Genomic DNA, 25,459 nt, shown 5'->3' with positions numbered 1-25,459 from the left:
TATATAAAGGATTAAGTGTTATGACATATTGAGTGAGTATTACATATTGGGTTAAGTGATATTACATCTTTGGTAAGTATTATATATCGGTTAAGTGTTATTACATATTGGGTTAGTATTTCATATTGGGTTAATTTTTACATATAGGGGTGATATAACTGGTACCGACGAAATTAGTGAAGCTGCCACCAAATAGGGTGAGTTTCTGATAGCAATAAGCCCCAGTTGGAATCATTAGATTGGATAAGATTGATACAATTTGCGTGCATCATTAATTTTCCAGCCTCTTCCGTCTTAACATCACCTCCTTGGAGTCGTTTAAAATGAAATAATATGTACTGCCTGTGTAGAAGTGCCCTGCAGAAAGCTATCCAGTTAGTTGTCAAAACCGATCGAGATCTACTTGTTTCACTTCAGGGTCTTAAGAGCTTTGTTTTTCATGATCACAGAGCTAGGCGCACCTGAAGGACATGCTGAATTGCTGTCCATTTGTTGCAATCTTGAAATCACTATACTTGACGACATCTTCAATTCCCAATAGGCAGTTGTTCATCAGCATATAGAAGTTTGTTTTAAAAATCATTGTTCCCCTTGCTTGCATAGTGGCGTTGAAACCATTGTACTTCATCAAGGTGGCTGTTTCACAAAACTTTAAGCCATTGTGGATCTTTAAGGTGAGCATGCCCCTGCTTACATAGAATTCTAACATTTTAAAATAAAGTATTTTGTCACGTGTACTGCCAGTGGAAGGTCATGATGTAATTCATGAACCTATAATGGAAAATCAAGATACATCTTAAAAATACACCCATCTCAGCTTCTTGACGCATCTATTGTCACTGCCATCAACTGTGAAACTTACCTTCGTGTGCACCTCTTTTTCTTAAACCAACCTGTCATTTCTGTTGGCAATGCCTGTAACATTGTCAAACTGTTAAGATTATTGGCATCAAAGCATTTTATCTTGCAACTAGACTTCTCACAGTCACAACTGGGTACACCTGGATGATTCATCTTCAAATGATGCATTTAAGATTAGCGTAAGCCTCCAAAAATGCAAAACTCAACAAATTCCATTTGTACTGTATCTTCATCAGCTTACTTTAAACTTATATTGCCTCTCCTCTAGGCGACTGAATGCCATATTTTGTGAGTTCGAACCCGACTGAAAACTAGCCGTATTATGTCCGTAAACATCATTATTGCCTCTCTTGTCGATCCTGATGCTATCATAACGCTTGAGATTATGAAATACTACCGGAATGGTTCAATTTCGAGCTAGTAACCACTTTCAGTTAAGCTTCATCTAGCTGCACGAGTTATCATATCTCCTTCAAAATACCTATCTGTTTTGGTTATTGGTAAATTTCAGTGATCGTTTCACGCCCCTATTATGCTGGGTGTGTGAGAACGCCAGTGTGTAATCGATTCGTTTTACACACTCTGTATAGTTCTTTTACTTATAGAACTCTATGACAGATTACACCATGACCTGTTTTTCGTCGCTGATGGGTAGAATATACACCAGGCATTATTTGACATTGCAAGTTTGAAGTTTGTGTCATTCTTCTATAACAATGCGTTGTACAACACAAATTAGTATATTTCATTGTTCTAAATATATATGTGTGTTTGATAGCCACTTGAATGCATTTTGGGACAACCGGGAAAAGGTCTATTTTTGTGAGAGCTAAGTTTATTTTCATTCGACGACTGCTCATTGTACTTTTTTGTCCAATCGCTTGAATTATTTGACAAGTGGTAGGTCACATACCAAAAAACCGGAACTAAAAGGCGGACAGATGACACACTTCAAAATGAATGGTTTCATACACTCCTCGTTTGACAAACATGTATGAAGATTGACCGAGGCACGATACAATGTTGCTATTTCGACTAATACACACCGAATTATGAATATTAAATGCCATTACAGCAATAAAAAGAAAACTTTCATCACCTGTATAACCATGTTTCGTATAGTGAATGATATAAATCATAGAAGGTTATCAATGACAATTGTGTTTTCTACAAAAATACAATGGATGCAATTTTCTCAAGTATTGAAGGCACATGAGAAAAATAATGCCACAGCCCAATGGGCTGACACGGAATGTCTTACACATTCACCAACAAGTGTGAGACATTCCATGTCTGTCCACTGCTGTCCACTGGGATGTTCATCTATATAATCCCATATATGATGAGCAATTCTTAAAGTATGCGCCAGCATACAATTCTTCCGTCTGTTTTATTAAAGGCAAAGGCGAAGGACTCTGACACACTTGAGAAAATACTGAAAAATGATTTAAAAGGTCGAGAAGACAGAAAATGGGCAGTAAATTGTGTAGACTGGGAAAGCTTAAGCCCTCTACATCATGCTGTTCGCAACAATCACTTGGCCTTGGTGAAAGTGCTCATAGAAAATGGTGCAGGTAATTGGTTTTTTAAACATATGTAATAATGTTGATACATATTCTCTGTTTGCCTACATATATAAAATTTGTAATTCTACACCCTTTATCATCTTACAAAAACATTTATTTTGCTCACAAGATCTCATTTGGCATGATATCGAATATCTCACTGCATTTCTTTTTCCATCATATATAAAATTATGTATAGCAGTCAATTCTATTAAGGCACAAGCCTCGATTACCTAAAAGCAGGAGACTGTGTTGTAAGATTATGGAGCTGGAGCTAATCTACCACATTCAATATGTTCGAAGTGGACACGCAAATCAAACCGATCGGACATATTATTTTACGAGCACTGATATAATGTTGTACACAAACCGATATTAAGGATTTACAGTTGCAAAATAAATACTTTTCTTCATTGTTTAAGTCGTAAACCAAGAGACTTTGCAGAAGTACACACCATTACATCTTGCGGCAAAATACATTCGTAGCAGAGAAGGTACCAAGGAAGGTGTAAAGGGAGGTTCCGAAAGCGAAGAAGACGTAAGTACACTTTTTTACAATAAATTTTTGTCGTTTTTTACAAGGAAAGGTCAAATTCATGATATTTGAACTTGGTCGATTGTTTCAATGTCTCTACAAAATCTATAATGTATAATGGTTCAACGTTCTTTGGTCTTGCAAGGGTATCATCAACTATCTTATCAATAACAATGCAAAACGCGATGCCAAGGATTCATACGGTTCTACACCATTACATGTAGCTGCGATGAAAGATAACAGACACCTGGTGGAGGAGTTTGAAAAATCGAAAGACCCTAACGAACGTACAAACGAACTTACACAGGTATTTAATGCTCAAATACTGTCATTTTATGTTGTGTATCACCTGAATTATAATATTAAATTAGAGTCACTTATAAAAGAAATGGGTAGCTTTGGGATTTGAAAAGTCAAAGGTCAGAGCTCTGGTTAAGACATGACCGCCAAAGCGATATCCAGTGAAATTAATACATGTCCTTTCATGCCGAATGCATTGCTATTTTCACGAGAGTTGCAAGGTTCATCATTGTCACACCGCCTGTTGCTTATCATCAGAGAAGTAAATAGTTACAGGAATTATGATCACCCAACTGAGCATATGTTATCATTAATATCAACGTAAAGTTAACAGCTTAAGATCTCACAATCACACCTGCCATTTCAGCAAGTCTAATGTTCACTCTAAATAAACTTGACACACAAAAACAAAGGTTTTCCATCATCTTTATTTGGGACCTAGATAAATAGACGAGAAAAGTATTTTCAAATTGAAACCTTTTTACTTCATTCATACTTAAAGGAAACACATTACACGACTACAAAATACATAAAAACATGTTGTTGCTACATATGCTCATGCACGATTCACTTTCGTTTTTAATTATGAATACTCGATAAAACTTAAAGAGAATCTCTGTTGTATAGCATCAACTTTTTTGTGAGTGTAAACCGTTATATGTTAAATTGCCATCATTATGTAAGACAGTTAAAAGGAAACATTCATGGTAAGTGCACGAATAATCTGGGTTTTGTTACTGTAATTGCTTGACCCTGGTAGTGTAAAGCGACAGGATAAGCAACATGCACAGTAAAATGATGAAATTCTCCAGTCGGTATTTAGCAAGAATATACGCCTTATCCTAAGTCAACGAGAGCCTTCAGAGGCAAACAATTTTATGTTTGTGTTATCGTATGTTCTTCGAATGTTTTGCTTTTATGATAGTTAGTTTATGAATAATTCCTGTGGAATATTGTGACTCATCAGATTAAAGATAAGCAGGGAATGATACCGCTTCACGTGGCCTGCCTTCATGGGAGTAAACAAGTTACTGCTTTGTTACTAAGCAAGGGCGACGCTATGCTTTATACCTCCGACAATGAAGAAAGAACTCCTTTGCATTTGGCATGTCTGAGCGGCTCATATGAAATATGTGAGGCAATTATTGACAAGGTTGAAAAAGGACGGGACGAGAAGCAAAAGGTAATACCAGTGCATCGACAGACTACTCTGTGTTAGTTTTGCTTATGTATGATTCATTTTCATAATTATTTTTCCAGTATGTAAATGTGATTGTATGTTATTCTGCCCCTCCCTTCACTGTTATCTCGATACATGTCAAATGTATTTGTTAGTTAAAATTTGTCGGAATATCTAAATGAGTTTATGAAAGTTAATATGATTACAAGTACATCACAAATTCAAGCTGCAAGCAGCTTCACGCGACCCATGCAAGCACTTGCAAACACTTGCAAAAGGTACCAGAATGATAAATCATAACCCTCTGATGTCTTTCGGTGTTTCATCCCATTTTAAATATAAAGGATGCAGCACTTTTGGTTACTGATTTATTGGCAAATTTCTGAAATCGAGGTCAAAGATTGTTTGGGTCACTTGACATATATTTGTTCCCAAATTTATCCCTGTGTACCAATAACAAGTCATCGTTGATGACACAGTCCCCACTTGTTAATGGGTACTTTGATTACAGGTCCTCAGAGAGGATAGAGTCCTCTTCATTAGGTCTGTGATAAAATACTGTGATAAAAATACTTTTGAATAAATTCGCTTGATACATGTCTGAGTTCAGGACATGAAAAAATCATAACAAAATGGCCGCACAGCAGCTATATTGAATTGTATCACAAAACAAATTAACGTGCAAATGTATGACCAATCGTATCACAAAACAAATTAACGTGCATATGTATGACATTGGTCAATCTCCTTTTACCAACTTTGAATAAAATCGCTTGATACATGTCTGAGTTATGGTTCTGGACATGAAAAAACGCAATAAAATGGCCACACGGCAGCCATATTGGATCGTATTACAAAACAAATCAATGTGCATGTGTATGACATAGGTCAATGTCCTTGTACCAAGTTTGAATAAAATCGGTTGAGATATGCCTGAGTTATGGCTCTGTACATGAAAAAATCATAACAAAATGGCCGCACAGCGGCCATATTGGATCGTATCACAAAACAAATTAATGTGCATAGCTATGACATTGGTCAATGTCCTTGTACCAACTTTGAATAAAATCTGTTGAAACATGCCTGAGTAATGGCTCTGTACATGAAAAAATCGTAATAAAATGGCCGCCTGGCGGCCATATTGGATCGTATCGCAAAACAAATTGACATGCATATGTATGACATAGGTCAATGTCCTTGTACCAACTTTGAATAAAATCGATTGAGATACGCCTGAGTTATGGCTCTGTACATGAAAAAATCGTAACAAAATGGCCGCACGGCGGCCATATTGGATCGTATCACCAAAAAAATTGAAGTGCATATCTATGACATTGGTCAATGTCCTTGTATCAACTTTGAATAAAATCAGTTGAAACATGCCTGAGTTGTTGCTCTGTACATGAAAAAATCGTAATAAAATGGCCGCCTGGCAGCCATATTGGATCGTATCACGAAACAAATCGACGTGCATCTGTATGACATATGAAGTAATCCTTGTACCAAGTTTGAATGAAATCGCTCCAGGCATCTCTGAGATATCTGCGTGAACGGACGGACGCACGGACAGACGCACACACGGACGCACGCACGCACGCACGGACATGACCAAACCTATAAGTCCCCCCGGACGGTGTCCGTGGGGACTAATTAGCAAGCAACTAACTCTATCGCCAAGGCAAGAATTAGATATGTGCATATATAACGAGATGTAGGTTATGGTGCCTTAAGTTTGCCCATCCCAAATATTGAGGCAGGAGCACTTTTGGCTACTGATTTATGGATGTAGTTGTGAAATTAAGGTCAAAGGTCATCTTGATCCATGACATTTTTGCAAAAAACTTTGTTCACATATTTATCCCTATGTACCAAAATCAGACCTCTAGCTCTACTGGCTAGCCCAGAATTAATGAGGTAGAGGATGTGGCACCATAGGTCCCCTTATCATACCTAATATAAAGGGTGCAGATCTTATGGTTACTGATTACAAGGGATATATGCATATTCGAGGTCCAATGTCATCCAGGTCACTCAACATTATGTCAAAAAATACTTTCCTCCACTAGTTATCCATGTGTACCAATAAACCAGACCTCTGACTCTATAATTAGTTATGTGCATAATAAATGAGGTATAGGATGTGTTTCATATGATACTCATCATACTGAATATGATTGGTAAAACACAGATAGACATACATACATATTCGACGTCAAAGGTCATTTACGTCACATGACATTTGTCAAAAAGATGTTCCCATAGTTATCCCTGTGTACCAAAAATTCAGATCTTAGCTCTTTTGGTTAGCCAAGAATAAGATATGTGCATATTTAATGAGGTACAGGATTTGGCACCATGAGGTACCCCATCATACCGAACATGAAAAGTGTATAACTTTTGGTTACAAATTTATAGACATGTATGCATATTTGAGGTAAAAGGCCATCGAGGGCATATGGCATTTTGTCAAATACGTTCTGTCCCATACATATTCTTGTATACCAAAATCAGAACTCTAGCTCTAATGGCTAGCCCAGAATTAGATATGTGCAAAATTAATGAGGTACAGGAAGTGGCAGGTCATATGACATTTTCTCAAGAAACTTTGTTACCACACTTATCCCTTCATACTAACAATCTGACCTCTGGCTCTATTGGCCAGCCCAGCATAAGGCTGCGTTAAAACAAATGGTGAAGTGGGGGGGGGGGGGCTGGAGGAATCGCGATTGAAATCTTATTTTTTTTCAGATCCGGCACATTACCCTAAGACATTTTCAAATCCCCCCAAATTATCATACCGCCGCATACTTATTAGGAATGCACGCATAGTAGATGTTCGACAATTCGTCTAATAAGCACGTTGTAGAGCCATATTCTTTGGAAAGTTCTAGAATTGATTCATTTTAAATGCATCAATGGACTTTCTGTATTTACCAGTCTAAGCCAACTTGAGTTTATACAACTTTGGCTAAATTAATGGCACCAGCGAAAGAGCACACAAAATTGCAATCATTAGAAAGTATGCATACAGTGAATTCCTGGCTATACTTTACCAAATTGTGAAAAACTGAAAACAGTGACCTACCTTAAAAAAATATTTTTCAAAAATACAAGACATATACAACTTAGATGCAAATTATAAATGTTTTATAAAATTGGCAATACATTAAGGTCAACATATTTCATCAAATAAATATTCTAATCGTAGAAATTTTGGGTGTAATAATGGCAAACTTGGTAACAAATAAATGGTTCTATTTAGCCTGACATTTTTTCATTTCAATTAGAGTCCTTACTGTTCAAAGTTTTACTTTTGTGTCATTGTACGATGAGATGTGAAAATTTCATTCACAAATGAACGGTTTTAGATATTGATTTTCATCTTTTTTCTCTATATGCCAGAATTCAAAGATCCATGCCAACTGTTAGTCTCCTGGTCTTCTATTTGTTGCTCTCTGGCCTTATCTGTGTACAAGTGCATGTATGTTTCAATGTCGATTGAGTGTCCTTTGACTCACACTCTTCTGAAACTACATCAGAGCACAGACAAATAGAAAGACAGTTTAGCAACGCGGCACGCCCTTTGATTTATGGTCGTGTCAATAAACTATGGCCTTTTCATATTAGAAGGTGTTAGACTTTTTTGAGACTTCATTTGAGGTTGATAATTGCGCGAGATTATGCGAAAAGTAGGACGAGATGGCATTGTGCTGCCTGTCACGTATTAACCATACTTACTTTGTGTGCTCTCCGGGCAGAAACAATGCTTCACGCCAATCAAAACATGACACACCAGCAGTTTCAAAAACACTTCCTCCAATGACGAACTTGAAAAAAGACGTTATGGCTGACCGTAAACCATTGAGTAAAATCTGACGATATCGATAAAAGACTTTCAAATTTGGTTCAAACACACTCATTATACATTTATAAAAATGTGAGAGGTAATTTTAAAATGGTAAAACTCAACTCCCCGAAGCTCAAAACTTTCCCGTCGTTGCCAGCACGCCAATTTTGCTCAGCACCGCACGACAAAGAAACACAAACTTTGTCGAACATACTTTTGCTTAAAAATTGGCAAATCCGGAAACTACCGAAGGGTACGTGGTCGGCACTCTTCGGAAAAGAGAGTCGAGAGCTACCTGAGGCGAGGTGTACATGGAGAGGTTACGAAACTGCTTCACACCTTGAACAATACCCGTTGCTTGTCTGTCTGTCTGTCTATTTGTCTATCATCAGAGTTAGAGCTATCACAGTCACTGCCGGTATGCAGTGACACTGACACTGCCCGTAGGCAGTACAGGGCAGTAGCTGTATCAACTTTGTATTTTGACATTATTTTTGTTCAGTTTATACGACTGCATTCTTGTTCTACTCCCTAAAGCATGTTGAGCTGTCCAGTATACAGCTTGCCAATACGCCTACATGTACCTTGCATTTGTATCATTGACAAATAACTTTCAGTCTGAATTCTATTTCAATTATCACCAATATTTAGGCAAACAGGCTTTGTTGACAAACTGAATATTGTGTTTTTCAGCATGCTGTGGAGAGACACCCAGTAACTGTATTTGATAAATTGCATAAAAATATTGGAAAACGTATAAACATAGTCGCAGCTTTTGCCCCGTTACAAGGCCAGCTTGTTGTTTTAACGAAAATACAATGACATATTTTAATTTTTTCGAGATTGAACGCCAATGTCCCCTATAAAAGGGATGTAAGGCTATGCAAATGTGGAAATAACCACGCTATGGGCAAGACGCACTCGATTTGCTTATAGATTTCCAGAAATTCATCGTGTGAACAGCGTTTATGTCCATTCATTCTCATACATAAAATCTTTGATTGTATAGCGAGTGCGTAGTTCCAGAATGTACATGTGACCTCTGTTCTAAATGTTAATGTATGCCGTCAATCATGATTACTCAAGTTCAAATTGCGGCCTGAGCGATCTTGATCCTTACTGGGCACAATTAACAAATCATACTGACTTATTACTAAATTCACCTTTATGTACCTAAACATATGCATACACAGAAATATACAACACAATAATACACATGTAATGTACAGGCGAGAAATGGTGTTCTTTTTTGGGGGTGATGGGTGGTCCTGAATAGAACCGTTTTGTATGTGGTCCTGTAAAAATTATGCACATTGGTATTGAGAGTCTGCACATGTCGTATGGAAGGCATTCAAAATTACATTTCTTCCTTCTGACATAGAAACTGAATCTTTTCTCTCATATGTTAAGGTATTACCTTTGGCATTATGGCTGGTTTGATCATTGTTTATATCAGTTGATTCAATTCAGTTGAGCTTACTGGACATGAAATTTCAGCGTCGAATACATCGTTACCACTCTCACTGGTTACATCAACATTGCGTTGTTTGACCGATCATCCACACTCATCGACGACGGCCGCAGCCCTGAATAGCTGTTCCGAGGGATTCATCAGCCTCATTAACTTTCTTTACGAATGTATTTCAAAAATACTTGGCTTATCATTTAATCCTTTTTTGAAGTTTTCTGGCTTACGCATCGTGAAAAGCAGCGTACATGGTATGCAAATATGCATGTTCGTTTTTGGAACTACGGACAACTTTTCCACTATGTTTCAGTCACATATATATATCGAACGGTTGTCGATGTTTTCCGAGGTTTAATACCTGTCCGAGGTAACCGGATATGCAACGTGCGCTCACTATACTTCGGGTCATGCTGTTGCATGCCAAGGTCATTCTAACTCTAACTCAGGATTGTAACGTTTTCTATCAGTTTTTTTCCATCTTTTGTAATTCGTTACATGTCTATTTCAACTATTGTCTTCCCTCACAGGGCCTCTACATTCAAATCACCCGCTGCTGTTGTAAGAAAGTAGCCGTTTCATGTTTAAAGCCGGGTCCCGTTGGAAATCACCACGGAATATCCACAGATCGACTTAGACCAAAAACGATAGCAGAAATTCAGAAATTTATTGAAAGCCATGCATTGTTGTTGGTTTGTACTATGAGAGAAATCCGTTTCCGAACTCGGCGAAACGTGCGGCCATTCTGTTCCCAACTACCTATCTCTATTGCATACCACACAGCGGCCATCGCCATGCATCGAACAACAAACAACTGTGGTTTGACTACAGTAAATTTTCGATGGGATTAGAACTCACAGCGTACAGCATCCAGTCACCTAGCGATGACATCACAATCGAGAAAGGTCTCTCGGCCAGACCACAGCCCCCCGGCCAGTCCACAAACCCTTGTTATGAGCTAGGCTCGAATCGTGAGAACCCTGCACACTTCCGTAATATTCAGGCCAAGGTGATAATCGGTAGGCCCTAGTGTAACAGATGGATTATGTTTGTCTAATAAGCCAACCGCTAAGCAAGTGTTTATCCCGCCAAGAGTTTGCCAACATCCAATGGCACTACATGTTGCCTATTGTGCATCCACAGCACTGAACCTCGCTCTTTAAAGTCATAAAATGCGACAAAACGGCTCTAGATTTTGTTTAATATTACTAATATTACAACCATTAGATGACAACAAGGTCCCCCCATAGGCAGAGCAAAACTTTCAAGTTTCACCTTCGACTACCCCTAGAATTTTCGAATCCCCTATGAATTCCTCCAGCCCTCTCACCACGTTTTTGAGCGCAGCCTTAGACATGTGCATAATTAGTGAGATACAGGAAGTGTCCGGTTATGTGACATTTTGTCAAAAAGCTTTGTTCCAATACTTATTCCTGTATACCAAACATTGGATTACTAGCTCTTTTGGCAAACCTAGAATTAGGTACGTGCAAAATTAATGAGGTACAGTATGATATGAGTGTCAAAGATTAACAACTACCCCGAAATTGAAGTGTGAAATTCGGTCCCATACCTGACATTTTCCAATCGACACCAGTTCTCTCGGGTACTTATGTAGTCAAAAATGAGATATGGCCATAGCTTAGCTGCAGAGGTATAGGTAGGTCAAAGGTCATTGACAATGTGAAAATTCATACTTTAAATATCTTCTCAAAATCGACATAGCCAGTGACCTTGGAATTTGGCTTGAAATATTCTTGCCCTGTGGTCTTCAAATGTTGTTAACAGATTGTGATTGATGAATTTTTATGCAAATGAGATGGATGGAAATGTTTCAAACGAAGATTGCCGCTTGGTCATGTGACCAGTCGGCAAGGTAATGACATGAAAAAGTATGGTCTTTGAGTTTTACCCGTCTGCCAAATCATGAGATGTTCATGAATATATGTATTTCTATCTCTAAATTTATTCTTTTTTCCCTGTGATGTTGGAGCGACTTTTGTCTATCAGGAAATGTTAGTAAGTTGAGTCGGCATTATGTAGGATTTGACAATGCATGAGTTCCTTTCTTTTTGGTTCCTTCTAGGTGTTAGTATCTCACTATTTATGTTCACATTTAGTTCTGGGTGCCTATTGTATAGTATTCAAATTAGTCAAGGCTTCTTGGTGGAAGATATATGATACCTTCGAACAAATACTCTTAGCAATGGCCTTGTGCATTTGACAAACTTCCATTCATTCATCTTTGTAGGTTTCTCTTTGGAAACGTCCGGTTTGTCTACAACATATTATAGCAATAACAGTAAAATGAATCAGTGTATTCTGTGAATAAGCGGAGAGTAAGGGTACTTTTAGGATAGTTTTCTTTAGTCCTCGCGGACGAAGTCCAGAGACTTATGGCTTTGGCTCCTTCCATGCGTCCCGGCAGATATCCCAGACATACCTGAGCCAATCCATTTCGAACTTGGTACAAGGATAATACAACATTACATACATATGCATGTCTATTGTTTTGGGTGTGGCACGCTAATTGGTGCTAATTTGCATAATCAGTGATTTTTGAAAAGAGCTGTGTTTCTCAAGAAACTAAATCTGATATATCTTGTTACAGATGTTTGTCACATGGAGTTCTTGTAGCACACAAAGACATTTATCGGTTTTATGTCAATAAATTGCTAAATTGTATATTTAATAAATTTTAAAATTCCAGCAATATTCCAAGAAGTACTGGCTTTAGAACAGACGTTTACATACCAGAGCTGTAATTGTGTGCTAAGACATTTAACAGGACCATGTCAGTTTATAGCTAAATTGCATATTTGATAGAATTTGTAATTATGGTGATGTGTCAGGAAATACCGACCCTGATTCGATGAAACTTGGTACAGATATTGATATACCAGAGCTGTAACAGACATTAAGCAGAATCATGTCAATAAATTGCCAATTTGCATATTTGATGAGTTTTCATAATTAAGGTTACACGTTTAGTAATTCTGCAGCAAATGTCATGGAACCTTGTGCAGATGTTTCTCTTTAAGCGATGTAGCAGTTATAAGTAGCTTGTCAATTAATTGCTGATTTGCATATTTAATGAATTTCAGTAATGAGGATCATATGTCCAGAAATAATTCAGCAAATTTGATGAAACTCGGTACAGATATTTATCACATAGCATTGTAATAACGAACTAAGACATTTAGCGGTATCATGTCAATTAATTGCAAATTTACATATTTAATGAACTTTCCTAATTATTGTGCTATGTCCAGAAATACTGCACCAAATATCGTGAAACATGGTACATATATTAATCTATTGGTATTCTCATTCTGTGCTAGGACGTTAAACAGTCACATGTCAATTAATTGCTAATTTGCACGTTTAATGAACTTTCATAAGGAGTGTGATACATCTAGAAATACTGTAGCAACTTTAATGGAACTTGGTACAAATGTTGATCTGAAAGTGTTGTAGTTGCATGCAAAGACATTTAGCCGTATAATGTCAATTAATCGCTAACTGGCGTATTTAATGAATTTTTGTAATTAGGCACATATGTCAAGAAATACTTCATTAATGTTGTTGAAACTTCGTATACTATGTTGAGCTCATGTTTCTTTAAATGTGCATAAAGACTTTTATCAGTATCATGTTAATCAATTTCTAATTCGCATATTTAATGAACGTTTCTAATTAGTGCGGTATGTCCAGAAATACTGCATCAAATTTGATGAAGCATGATGCAGATGTTGATCTTCAAGTAGTGTAAAAACGTTTAGCGACATCCTGTCGATTAATTATTTAATGGATTATTGAATGACCTTTTATAATTTTGGTGGCAGCCCAGATTGGCTTTACATTTTTACCACCATGGTATGGAACAACTCCATTGTGTTCTGAAAGGTTACATTAAATCTGATGACACTTGCTGCAAATGTTGACCATTAAAAGCTTTAACAGTCTCGAAAGGCATTTAGCTGTATCTATAGCTAATTATAGGAAATCTCTTCTCTACTGAATGTGAGTGAAATTTCGGTCCACATCAGGCTTAACCCTATGTCATTCATACTATAATATTTATTTGTTCATAAAAACAATCCAATATGGGCATTAGTCAAAGACAGGGTTTTTTTACTCCAACATGCCCAAAACACTGCAAGCCACTCCAACATGACCAAAACACTGCAGCTAGGATTGTGTCAAGGATAAGGAAATCTGACCACATCACCTCTACACTTGAGGAACTTCATTGGTTACCGGTACAATACAGGATCAATTACAAACTTCTTCTGATTACATACAAGGCATTAAATGGCACTGCTCCTGTGTATTTATCAGATCTGCTTCACCGTGACATCAAACCTTCACCTCGCTTACTTCGTGTGCCATGGTGTAACCTGCAAACGTATGGGAAATGCTCCTTCTCAAGATGTGCTCCCGATTTGTGGAATAATTTTCCCTTGGAACTTCGCCAGTCGCCTACGTTGATCACCTTTAAAAATGGCTTGAAATCGCAGCTCTTTGAGAGAGCTTTTTGATTTTTGTGTTCTTGTTCAGCGCCTTAGAACATACCTCATAATGGATTTTGGCGCTATGTAAATGCTTTTGATTGATTGATTGATTGGTACCAAGCTTTCTTTTTTCATGCACATTATGTCAATTTCAATTTAGTCACTTCCAGTGACAAATTCCCCATTACAAGCGGGGACTATGACATTGCCAATGACGTATTGATCTTGGATAGTTGATCATTTGAGTGCAACATGATGACCACTTGACTCGAACTTAAGGGTACTTTTGGGCTATCATAAGTCAAGTTTAGCAATGTACTCATCGCTTTGGTGACGTTTGTGTGATACGCGAAAGATAGCCTGTGCCAGTCGACATGTCACATTTATGTCACGTTGAGGGTCACAGTCAGAAAAATTGCGAGAACTTACCCTGGTTATTGTCTTGAACCACTCTTTTGTACGGTTTTGGATTTAATCAAGCAGTTATGACAGCTGATGTCTTCAAAACTGACTGAGGGTTACTTTATACCATCTTCACTGCACGACCGCAAGTTATTAGTGGGATACTCATGCAGGGCTACACAGTGTTTCATTTTCACGTTTGTGAACAATAATTGTCTGTACATAATGGCTGGAGACAATCGTAATTACGGAATCAAAGTACGTTTGAATCAAGATCTTGATGAACTTAAATATTTGAAAGTAAATCAGGGAACAGAGGCTGAGGGGACCAATAATAAGGATTAGATATAACATTGAAAATATCCAGATGAACAGTTGGTTCTCAACCAAACTATAGTGCAGCAGCATGTACATCCCGCTGCAAATCTATTCGACCTTGCTTATTTTGATTAAGCGTAGATGCTGCCAACTCGTTTGATCTCAATTAGAAGCTGGGGCAGCAAAAGCTGTATCATATCCCATTTACTCCAACCTACCACAGTTGCTCACTGAGTTAAACACATGAGTGCCTGGTATTTACTTTGTACTACATTATGACAGGACTGATAGAAAGCCTACATTGCATTTCTATTGTACTTGATTCAACTGCCAGACTCTGTGTTCAAGTCCCAGATAATTCCACTAAATCTGAAATTACACCCCTCTTGGCAATGTGACAAGTGGTGTTATGGTTTCGAGGTCTGTACCAGCAAGGTCTCTAGAATCTACTGGCAAAATCATGGCAAAGTTGCGGGTCTCTTTGAACAAAGGCAACTCATTATTAACACCTGTAGTCTTCAAAAGGGTGATCTCATAGTATGACAGAACCCCATTACCCATGAGTGAAGAGTGACCGCTAGTACAGCGCACTCGCACTCAGAGGCCATGGGGTTCTGTTAGGGAGCGCTCAGTTATTATGGCTGGCGGTGGGCCGGCAAATTCTTCCTGCGCATCAGTCAAAATAAGTGAACCCCCTACCCGTTGTACCAAAAAATTGATGACCCCCCCCTTTAAAGATGACAGAAATTTCATGACCCCCCCCCCCATATTGCTTGAGTAGAGCTGCACACACAAACACCTCGGGGCGGGGTATGGAGCGATAGAATCCAAAAAAAAGGTCTTAGATTTTTTCATATGACCTTCCTTACAAACTCACATGGTGTTAATGCTCAGATTTCCCCTTCTGACTTGCTATAATTTTGAGATTACCCCTCACATGGGTTGGACAGAAATTACAGGTGGATTGCAATATTTTTACACAAGCGTGTGTGTACAAAATTTTTATATATGGATTTAATTGAAAATCAGCTGTTGATAATGTTGATTCACTATACATGCGTATGTAATACTTTGTCAATGCAAAACTATATCTATGATATTATAGATATTTGATAATTTACATAAATGTACTTTAATGGAATAGGGTTGTCACAACTGGCATGTGGACAAAAAGTTTGACTTTAGAATCTCACCAAAAATGTGCATTGAAGTCAATGATAAAATTGGGAATTTTTTTCCAATGAATAACTTGGTATACTTGTGCATATACAGACGTTCAATAATTAACATAATTGTACTTGATCAGAATATGATGGTTAAAGGTGCATATTATGTGTACAAGGAATCTGATTATGGAATTTCACTGAAAATGTTCATCCACTATAAGCTTACATAGGAGTCTATGAGGAAAGTATGAATAATTGTTTTCCAATACCAAAAATAGGTAAGCCCGTGTATTTATGTACTCTCCATTATTGATATCAATGTACTTGATTAGATTAGGGTAGTAACAAACGGATGTGTTTGCCAGAAATTGGATTTTGGAATTATACCAAAATGTACATTCACTGTTAATAGGAGTCTATGAGGAAACAATGAATATTTTTTTCCAATACAAAACTATCAAAATCTGTGTATTTATAGACCTTTGATAATTCATTTTAAATTACTTAGTTAGCCTAGGATGGTTAAAGGTTGATATGTGTGCAAGAAATTGGATTTTGGAATTTCACCGAAATGTTGATTCTCGATACATTGGAGTCAATGAGAAGACTAAGAATAATTTGTTTTATAATGCTAAACTAAATTAATTTGTGCTTTCTAGGTGTTTTATAATTGATACAAATGTACTTGATTCAAAAAGGGTATTTGAAAGTTCAGATGTGAACACAGGCGACCCAATAAGTTCTGAGTTTTTCCACACTGTTTTCTCTATCATTTTATCTTCTTTCTTCATGCTCTGAATGATCGGAATAAATAAAATAAATGGTTTGTATAACCTAACTAGCCTCTGTGACTCTTTATTTATTTTACACTCCATTACAAGGGCGTATATCTCTCATACACACATGCTGTAATTAATTAGTCAACACAACTAATTATGCTAATCCGTGGACTTATCAGGGATTTTACGGGTTGGTCAACATCGCGAAAGATAGGAATGGTTACTAAAACGGGAAGGTAAGAAGCTCTCCTGAAATGTGTCCAGAAATTACCAAATTGCGGCCAGTCATGACCATTTATCCACAATCTACTGCAGCCAATGTATTTTGATGGCCGAGGAGAGTCAGCTACTCTAATTTCAAACGTTTAAATGGTCGCGAACAGTGCAAACCCTGCCAGTGCCTTGCCTGCAGTTATGGCATGAGGACGTCCGTAAAGCAGGAAGTCGGAAGTTGAAACCTTTGACCTTTACGTTGTTTATATGTGAGCAAACTTGTAAACATATTTCCCGGGGACAAGCCTGATTTTGACTAGGTCAATGTTCGTGTACGTGGTTAAGCGTGGTTCTCTCAATCGGGTGGTGTTGCTAAGGTTTTGTCTGCCCACCGTCCGTGGGTGGAGGGACGGTGGTCTGCCTTAATAATTTTGCTGTATTTTTTCTCACAAACATTGGAAATTCGTTTGAGTTTTAAGAAACATTAATTTTATATGAGGAATATTCTAGCTCGTATCCTCGAATTAAATCAGCCGATTTTCTTTGATACAGTTTTTTATATGGTTTGGAGAACTCTTTGGGGTGGCGTCAGATAACAAGTGGAATGAGACAACAACATTTCGTCCATGTAAGGAAATCATATAGCAAGTACTTCTTACGCTGGTGCAAACTCTACGAAATATTATGATATCAAAGATGTTTTCCATGATAGTTTACAAGGTTTCTTGTCTAAATTCGCGGAAATCATCAAGAATATCTACAAAAAATACTACACGTAATTATGACCACATTTTGTATGTGTAGAGGTGTTGTTTGCCGTTCCGAACGTATGTTCTACACGTACGCGACGTATGGTTATCACTGATCAGCTGATGATGGAACGTAATTAGACAGGGATCACTTTGGGGCGCGATAACGCGATATTTACGCTCAAAAATCAGAAAAATCGCATTGAGAAAAATCAATTGGGCAAAAAAGTCGCGCCGATAATGCAAATGGCGCGTACGTGATACATATACGCGATCTAAATTCATCGGTATATCATTTGGCAGGTTTTCAGTACAGAACCAATCATTGTGTCGCCGTAGAGAGCGCTATAATTATGCTAGAGTTACCCGTTTCAAACAGCGTTTGTGATTGGTTGCAAGCAGGAAGTTTTGCGTTCATTGACAAATCATTGGAGTCGATACAGCAAGTGTTCATTGCTGATGTACAGCGTGTTCTCGTCGCTCAAAATGGCGCTCGTATCCAGTACGAGTGGTACTGGTAGTGCGAAGAAAAAACGGAAAAGCACTATTCTAGACTACTGTACTTCCGTTACTCCTAGAAGTACGGATTCGATCGCCTCCGCTAGTGAGGACGAACGCGAAGAATCGACGAGTATTGGTGATGGTCGCAAGACCAGCCTCAAGTTTCAGAATAGTTGGCTAGCTGTGTACGGGTCTTGGTTGCGCCATGACACGGACAGGGGTGAAATGTTTTGTTCCCTCTGTCGAGATATGCAGTTCAAAAACGCTATGGCAGTCGGAACAAAAAATATGAAGACGACAACAATTAAGAGACATCTAAAGTCAGTAGAACACAAACAGGCCATTGCAGCGCCATGTGAAGCTGCGTGTATGGAAGCAGCCGTTCGCCAGCAGCTGTCAAGAGAGGAAGACGGAATACAGTCCTGCTTGAAGGTAGTGTATTGGTTAGCGAAAGAAACCATACCCCTGACGAAATACCCGTCTCTGATGGGGTTGTTACGTGAACTTGGCACGCCAAACCTTGATGTTATCCAGTGTGGACAGCGTGTCACCTACAGCAGTTACAACACAGCTTGTGATATGCTAAATTCTATCTCTAATACGATTGATAGAGATGTTACCCAGAAGTTGAGGATGTCCCCTACCATTTCAATTCTCACAGATGAAAGCACGGACATTGCAGTTCACCACAAGCTAACTGTCAATGCGCGAGTGATTGACCCTCTGTCCATGGTTCCTATGACCTTGTTCCTGACGGACATTCATATCACTGCAGCAGATGGATCAGGGATTTTTACTGCAATAAAGGACCATCTAGCAAAGAGAAATATCCCATTGTGTAAAATAACAGGCAAGTTTTCATTTATTTTTTTATTACATTTAGTTTTGTCTGTGACTGCCCCGAAATACTGACACATGTTTTTTATTGGCATTTCATGATACCATGTGTGTCATTTTGTGTAGTTTTATGTATTTCCTGACATTAGACTGGTGTCTTATAAATAGTTATTTTTTTTTATTTAATTAGACAACTATAAACAAGGGGCAGAAAACCAAAAAAAACCGCCTGAATAAAAAACACAGAAATGGGGCAAATGTAATAGACTGGGAACCTTACTTATATAACACCCAGGCTTTGATCAGTAAGGCTGCTTTCTTAGTTTCTGAATTCTTATTTATTTTCTAGGACTAGGCACAGATGGTGCTAGTGTCATGACTGGCAGGAAGAAGGGATTGACTGGGCAGTTTCTTCAGGTTAATCCACAGTTGGTCAACACCCATTGCTCAGCACACAGGGTAGCTCTTTGTTCAGAGCAAGCTGCAACCAAAATACCTGGTAAGGAAATGTCACATTTGAGTGCACATAAACTTTCATCCTTGACAGTTTTAAACCAGTTGTTCTGTAAAAGTTTTCTAATTTTTCAACATACATTTTCACCATAAACCACTTGTCAGTGTTTAGTAACTACCATAACACAAATGAACTGTAATTTTCCAGCAATGAAGTTCTATCAAGAAGTCCTGGAGTCCCTCTTTTACTATTTCAAGAAGTCTCCAAAAAGGTGTGAATCTGTAAAAGCAGTGCAGGATTTGCTTAATGAACCAGCCCTGAAATACAGAGAGGTGAGTAACACTAAATTAAAACAAATTCCGAGAACCTTTGTCAATTGAAACTCTTTCTTGATTGACTTAGACTTTCTCATGTAAATATATAGTCTGACAAGTTAATTTATATTGATTTTGTATTGATTTAATTCTTTTTACCAGGTCCACCAGATTCGTTGGCTTAGTTTTACAAAGCACTGGAAGCTGTCTACAGGACACTGGATTCTTTGATCACATATTTCACTACTGCTGCAGCTACTGGCAAAGATGCCATGGCAGTGGGACTCAGGAAGAAGATGAGCGAGGACTTCTTCATACAGATGACATACAGTCTTATGGATATCTTACAACCTGTGATGCAGTTAAATCTTTTCTTCCAAAAGAAAGATTTGGATATTGGCACTGTTCAGGTAATAACTCAATATTTATCATAAACAATTTGTAACTTGAATTCATTTAGTTTTTGTTTATAGGTGTTACAACTAATCAGTGATTTATTTTTCAGTTGTTTGTATGATATCACAGCCAAAATCATCTGTGCTGCAATATTGTGGAAACCCTTTTCTGGAATATGAAAGATATTATTAATGGTAACTATTATTTATTTTATTTTTGCATTGATATATGAAAGTAGTACTTAGTCTTTGGTGATTGTAGACCCTAAACATTTCTTGGGATACTATTTAAATAAACTTCACTTGCATGATTTTCTAATAATTTATTATGCAATTCATTTTAATTAGTAATTAGAAATGCCGTATATTCCTGCAATTTATAAGCAATATTCACATAAGACCTATTTTCTAGTCAAATATAGATGCTGCTGTCAGAGTACTGAAGGCATTGAGGAATGACACAGCTCCCACACCAGGTCAGCCAACTTTCCAGGATCAGCTGAAAGAAGATTTGATTGATGGACTATTCAGGGGTCATCATGTCATCACCAAATCAAGGCATATCTTTTCTTCAACTAAAAATGCTTATGTTGATGGGTTGATTGACAACATTGAGAGCAGGTTTGTGTTTTAGAATCATCAATGTATTACGTGTAACTGTATCAGATAACACACAGAGCATAACTTTAAGACTGCATTACTGAATTGCATTGCTAGTATAGTTTTTCATTGGCAACAAATGCTGTAATTGAGAAAAATTGGTTGATTGTTCACACCCTCACTCTTATCTGTACTGTCTTGAAAAAAAATTATTTTTGTTTTTTTTTGTCTTTTTACTGAATAGATTTCCTAACCAAGAGCTCATGACAAGCATGTGTGTTCTTGGTATGCGTCCAGTGTCCCTGCTGACTGACCAGGATCTGGCAGACTGGGGTAATGATTCTATAGAGGTTTTGATCAGCCATTTTGGAGTTGAACAGGTTCATACCTACAAGGATGACCAACAGGTTGTGCAGAAAGTCAAAGCTGGCTCTGTTATTAACCCACAGCAGACACGGAATGAATGGATGAGCCTTAAGAAGGTGGTGAAAGCACATGGCTATCCTAGGAGAAGCACAGCAGAGTTTTGGGGTATATATTCAAGCAGTATCATGAAGAGGATTATCCCAACCTATTGCATCTAGCTGCCCTGGCCTTAACTCATCCTGTACACACCAGTGATTGTGAGCGTGCCTTTTCAGCCCAGAATATGGTCACTACACCACTGAGGAACAGGTTGTCATCTGAACACTGTGACCAGCTCATGAGGATCATGATTCAAGGCTCAGATTTAAAGAACTTTAATTTTCTGCCAGTGTTGAAGGACTGGAAGGAAAGTAAATGTAGATCTTTATTTACAGGCCATAAGTAACTGTAAACCAAGGTGTAGCATGTAAAACACAGTGACACTTAGTGTTATACAGCAGTCACTGCAGAACTTTGCATTATCACTATTTTTTTGGTGTTCTATCTGTAAGAAAATTCTGACTTTTTGGAAAATAAATGTTTCATGAAGTTTAATTTGTTGGTGTTTAATTTGTAACATACACACACACACACACATATACACAGAACCATACAGTGTTCTCTCTCTGCCACTGTAATTAGTCTAGGTAGAACACTCTATGGCTGTGTGTGTATGTGTAATGTCTGGTAAACATTAAAAACTCATTACCATAACAATTAAACTATTGTTATGCAAATTAACCAAAATGCAGAAAATCACGGAATTTAAGTTAGGTTCCCACCGACTTTGAAATTCTCCCACTGTTTTTTTTCATGTGGGATTTTATCTCATGCAGTTCTTGAGCCAGGGTAATCCCTGGTAATTACGTGTAACTAAACTTCTCCATAACTATATGTTACCGGCAGACATGGAGATAATAGCGAGTGAATAGAAATGACGGTGACTGGTTTAAAAAATTCACAGTGCTGGTAAAAATTCTCACAGGCTTCTTAACGTAGTGGCCGACATCATCGGTGATGTCAGTTTGTGTGTCGATGTTGCGAGGTCACCGCTGACGTGACTTTAGTGACGGGCTGCTCTGAGCCTCGTCAATCGCTTGTACGCCAGAAAAAGAACGGTCTGCCAGTAGGCATGTCGAAAAAGCTGGAAAACGGCGATAGTTTGGTGATTTTGAGCGGATTTCTGGTAGTGGTAGCCCCTAATAACCATGTTGTCGATGAGTGTTGGCAATTTGGGTGGAAAATTTTCGAAATATCGACAAACAAAGTTGCGACAAGCGTGCTGTCGGGCAGAACATGGACGTTCCCATGGCTGTGGTGGTGACGTTAAAGTCAAAACCAGCCGTAAAAGGCAGAAATCCCGTCCGAAAACACCACAGCTATGGACCCAAAGCTAGCCTAACAGTACAAACGAAGTTTCATAGCCCATGCGCCGCTTCGGGAATTTTGTGCACTAACAGTATAAGGTGCGATTGAAAATCGATGAATTCCTTAGACTAGTAGCGACCATGGAGCTAGTTTAGCGACCAACTCTCTTTTATTAGGCGAAAAAAGTAACCGGCGAGATTAACTCTTTGACGCCGTAGAGTCATTCTAGTCATGAGCTTGGTTGCTACCGTATACCAGAAAACAACCGACTTTGACGTCAAAGGCCTGTTGCTGGTACGTACTTTGAGACAGAAAATAACGATATGTTACCGGTAGACATGGAGTTAATAGCGAGTGCAGAGAAATGAAGGTGACTGGTTTAAAAAATTCACAGTGCTGGCCAAAATTCTCCAGTGTGTGCTCCTGTTAATGTGTCACCATTGTGCCTTGAATCACGACGCGGTTTGTAAATTATACTTGGTATATACACTCCCAGAAAACGACGACGTGAAACATACATCTATATAATTTTGTTGAAAAACTCATGAAACGGCCACTCCGGCAATCTTTTCTGCTTGGTCGGTCGATACTTTCTGGGTGGCATTTGTTACATGGAGCAGGACCATAATTAGTTATGTTAGAATTTGGCGCTTGGCAACGAAAAGCATGCGCGTTTCCAGCGTTCCTTTCGATCTAACTTCCCGTTTATTTTGAATAATGAGCAGTGTTTGTTTGCGCATATCATGAATATATAAGCGTCCACTAGGTTTACGGACGTCCTCTGGACATGTTTCCCAAGATCTTCATACCTTCTCCTTTTTCATTAACATCACTATCTTTCCGATGTTGACCAACCTCTGATAAGTCCACGGATTAGCATAATTAGTTGTGTTGACTAATTAATTACAGCATGTGTGTATGAGAGATATACGTCCTTGTAATGGAGTGTAAAATAAATAAAGAGTCACAGAGGCTAGGTTAGGTTATATAAACCATTTATTTTATTTATTCCGATCATTCAGAGCATGAAGAAAGAAGAGAAAATGATAGAGAAAACAGTATGAAAAACTCAGAACTTATTGGGTCGCCTGTGATGTGGACAACAATTATGATATTGGAATTTCACCTAAAAGTATTAGGCGAAAGTAATTAAATTCTTTGTTTTGCGTCCCCATCCGCTTAGGTTTTTAAGGTTTTCATGAAAAGCACACGCAGTGTATTTGAATAGGAAATTTGAGGACATGACCGCTTAGCTTTTCAGAACTAATATTTTGTTAAAATTTTTTTATTTGCTGCAATCAAATTACAATGTGTTAATTTTCTTGTGTGTGTTTTTCAGCCGCTTGGACGCGTACCTTTTCCCATTTAGAGTGGACGCAAAACAAAGAATTTCATTACTTTGGCCTTATTTAACTTTTCATGGTACTAGTAGCCTCAGTACAGGTAACTGTTAAATAATTTCTCTGACAAAACTTGCTTTATCTCTAATATGTAAGTAATAGGAATTGTTCGTTACGGTCAGTGAGCTCAATTTAAAATAAGACAAGCCTCAGAGTTGCCAAGTCAAGATGTTCATGTGACAGATAATTATACTTTGGTCAGATTTACTGTTGAATAACTTCAGAGAATGAAATCATGCAACACATCATTTTTATCTCCCAGAATATTTCTGAACACTGAAACTACTTTTGACGGAACGGATACTTATGAAAATTAAGTGACCCCCCTGAGCTCTTTGAAAAATACATGACCCCCCCCCTTGCAGTTTTCAAATTTGAGGTGACCCCCCTCGGAGAGCTCGAACTCTGCTTGCGATCTCTCACACACTGTAAGCAACATGCCATAGATAGTCAAACGAAGAGAACTTTGAAAATTAAACGCTTTCAATTTTTTCATATTTGGAGCTTGAAATTTTTCTAAATGATCAAAATAAATAACAGTTCAAAGATTTTTTACGGGAATTTTAAGAGTAAGATACGGTAAACGTAACTTATCGAACGATCAAATTTCAGTGTTCACCGTGGCACACAAGCGCTCACTGTTATCAATAGCAGCGTGTAGGACATACAAGCACAGAGTAAACTGCACGCAAAAATGACTTTATAAATATTCTTAAGGATTGAAAAATGGGGAATGTCCGGTGAGAAAACACTAGCAAAACGTCTCTTAAAATGTTAACTGTTTAATTTGCTCCTGACGATAAACTACTCTTCCGGATTGTAAAGTGAACAATGATACTTGTTTTATTGTAGTTTAAATGGGCCGGGGTCGAGGCTGTGAAGGGACAGTCTCCGGAGGCGGCTAGTATTGGTTTCGACCTCCGAGCGTTCACATGTGGATAACCTTTGTTCACAAAGCTATTGTTCCCGCCAAGGAATAGCAACAATGTCAGACAAAGCACAAAGTTTCCGTGAATGGTGTGAGGCAGCAGGTCTAACGGAGGATACACACGACGTGCTAACTACACAAGGCATCCCATCAACCGATGTCCTGAAGCGCCTCAACAATCAAGACATCATTGGACTTAACCTGCCTATAGGCCAACGCGGACTGCTCCGCTGGGCATGGAACAACTTAAACGCCAAACCGGCAAAACAACAGGCACCTCAAGACAAACCTACACACGGGACAGAAACATCAGGGGCGACTACAAAGTCCCTTGCCAAAGATGCAGAGCTGAACAAAGTCTCC

General features: G+C 38.2%; 4 protein-coding genes across 4 annotated transcripts in view; all 4 read left to right on the top strand.

Moving 5' to 3' along the window:
• The window catches only part of LOC139142937 (ankyrin repeat domain-containing protein 49-like), a 44,227-nt gene extending 40,590 nt beyond the window's left edge, over positions 1–3,637 (top strand). Inside the window, exons 2-5 of the mRNA XM_070713133.1 lie at positions 2,261–2,435; positions 2,849–2,964; positions 3,107–3,268; positions 3,629–3,637. Coding sequence (XP_070569234.1) covers positions 2,261–2,435; positions 2,849–2,964; positions 3,107–3,268; positions 3,629–3,637 — 462 coding nt within the window. The remainder of the gene's footprint in view (positions 1–2,260; positions 2,436–2,848; positions 2,965–3,106; positions 3,269–3,628) is intronic.
• LOC139141602 (transient receptor potential cation channel subfamily A member 1 homolog) overlaps positions 1–25,459 on the top strand; it is a 151,568-nt gene that overhangs the window by 92,799 nt on the left and 33,310 nt on the right. The window contains exon 5 of the mRNA XM_070711196.1: positions 4,229–4,444. Within this exon, the coding sequence (XP_070567297.1) occupies positions 4,229–4,444 (216 nt within the window). The remainder of the gene's footprint in view (positions 1–4,228; positions 4,445–25,459) is intronic.
• LOC139142936 (zinc finger protein 862-like) lies at positions 17,954–20,066 on the top strand. The gene is made up of 3 exons (XM_070713132.1): positions 17,954–19,245; positions 19,582–19,731; positions 19,894–20,066. Exons 1-3 carry the CDS (start codon positions 18,354–18,356, stop codon positions 20,064–20,066), a joined length of 1,215 nt encoding a protein of 404 aa, XP_070569233.1. The 5' UTR covers positions 17,954–18,353.
• LOC139142460 (uncharacterized) lies at positions 20,192–21,955 on the top strand. The gene is made up of 3 exons (XM_070712398.1): positions 20,192–20,410; positions 20,808–21,016; positions 21,240–21,955. The coding sequence occupies exons 1-3, from the start codon at positions 20,273–20,275 to the stop codon at positions 21,577–21,579; spliced, it is 687 nt and encodes a 228-aa protein (XP_070568499.1). The 5' UTR covers positions 20,192–20,272; the 3' UTR covers positions 21,580–21,955.

This window comes from Ptychodera flava, chromosome 10 (genome assembly GCF_041260155.1).
Source record: "Ptychodera flava strain L36383 chromosome 10, AS_Pfla_20210202, whole genome shotgun sequence".
Classification (NCBI taxonomy): domain Eukaryota; kingdom Metazoa; phylum Hemichordata; class Enteropneusta; family Ptychoderidae; genus Ptychodera; species Ptychodera flava.
The sequence above is the reverse complement of the archived record's forward strand: the minus strand, read 5'-3'. Positions and strand labels throughout refer to the sequence as shown.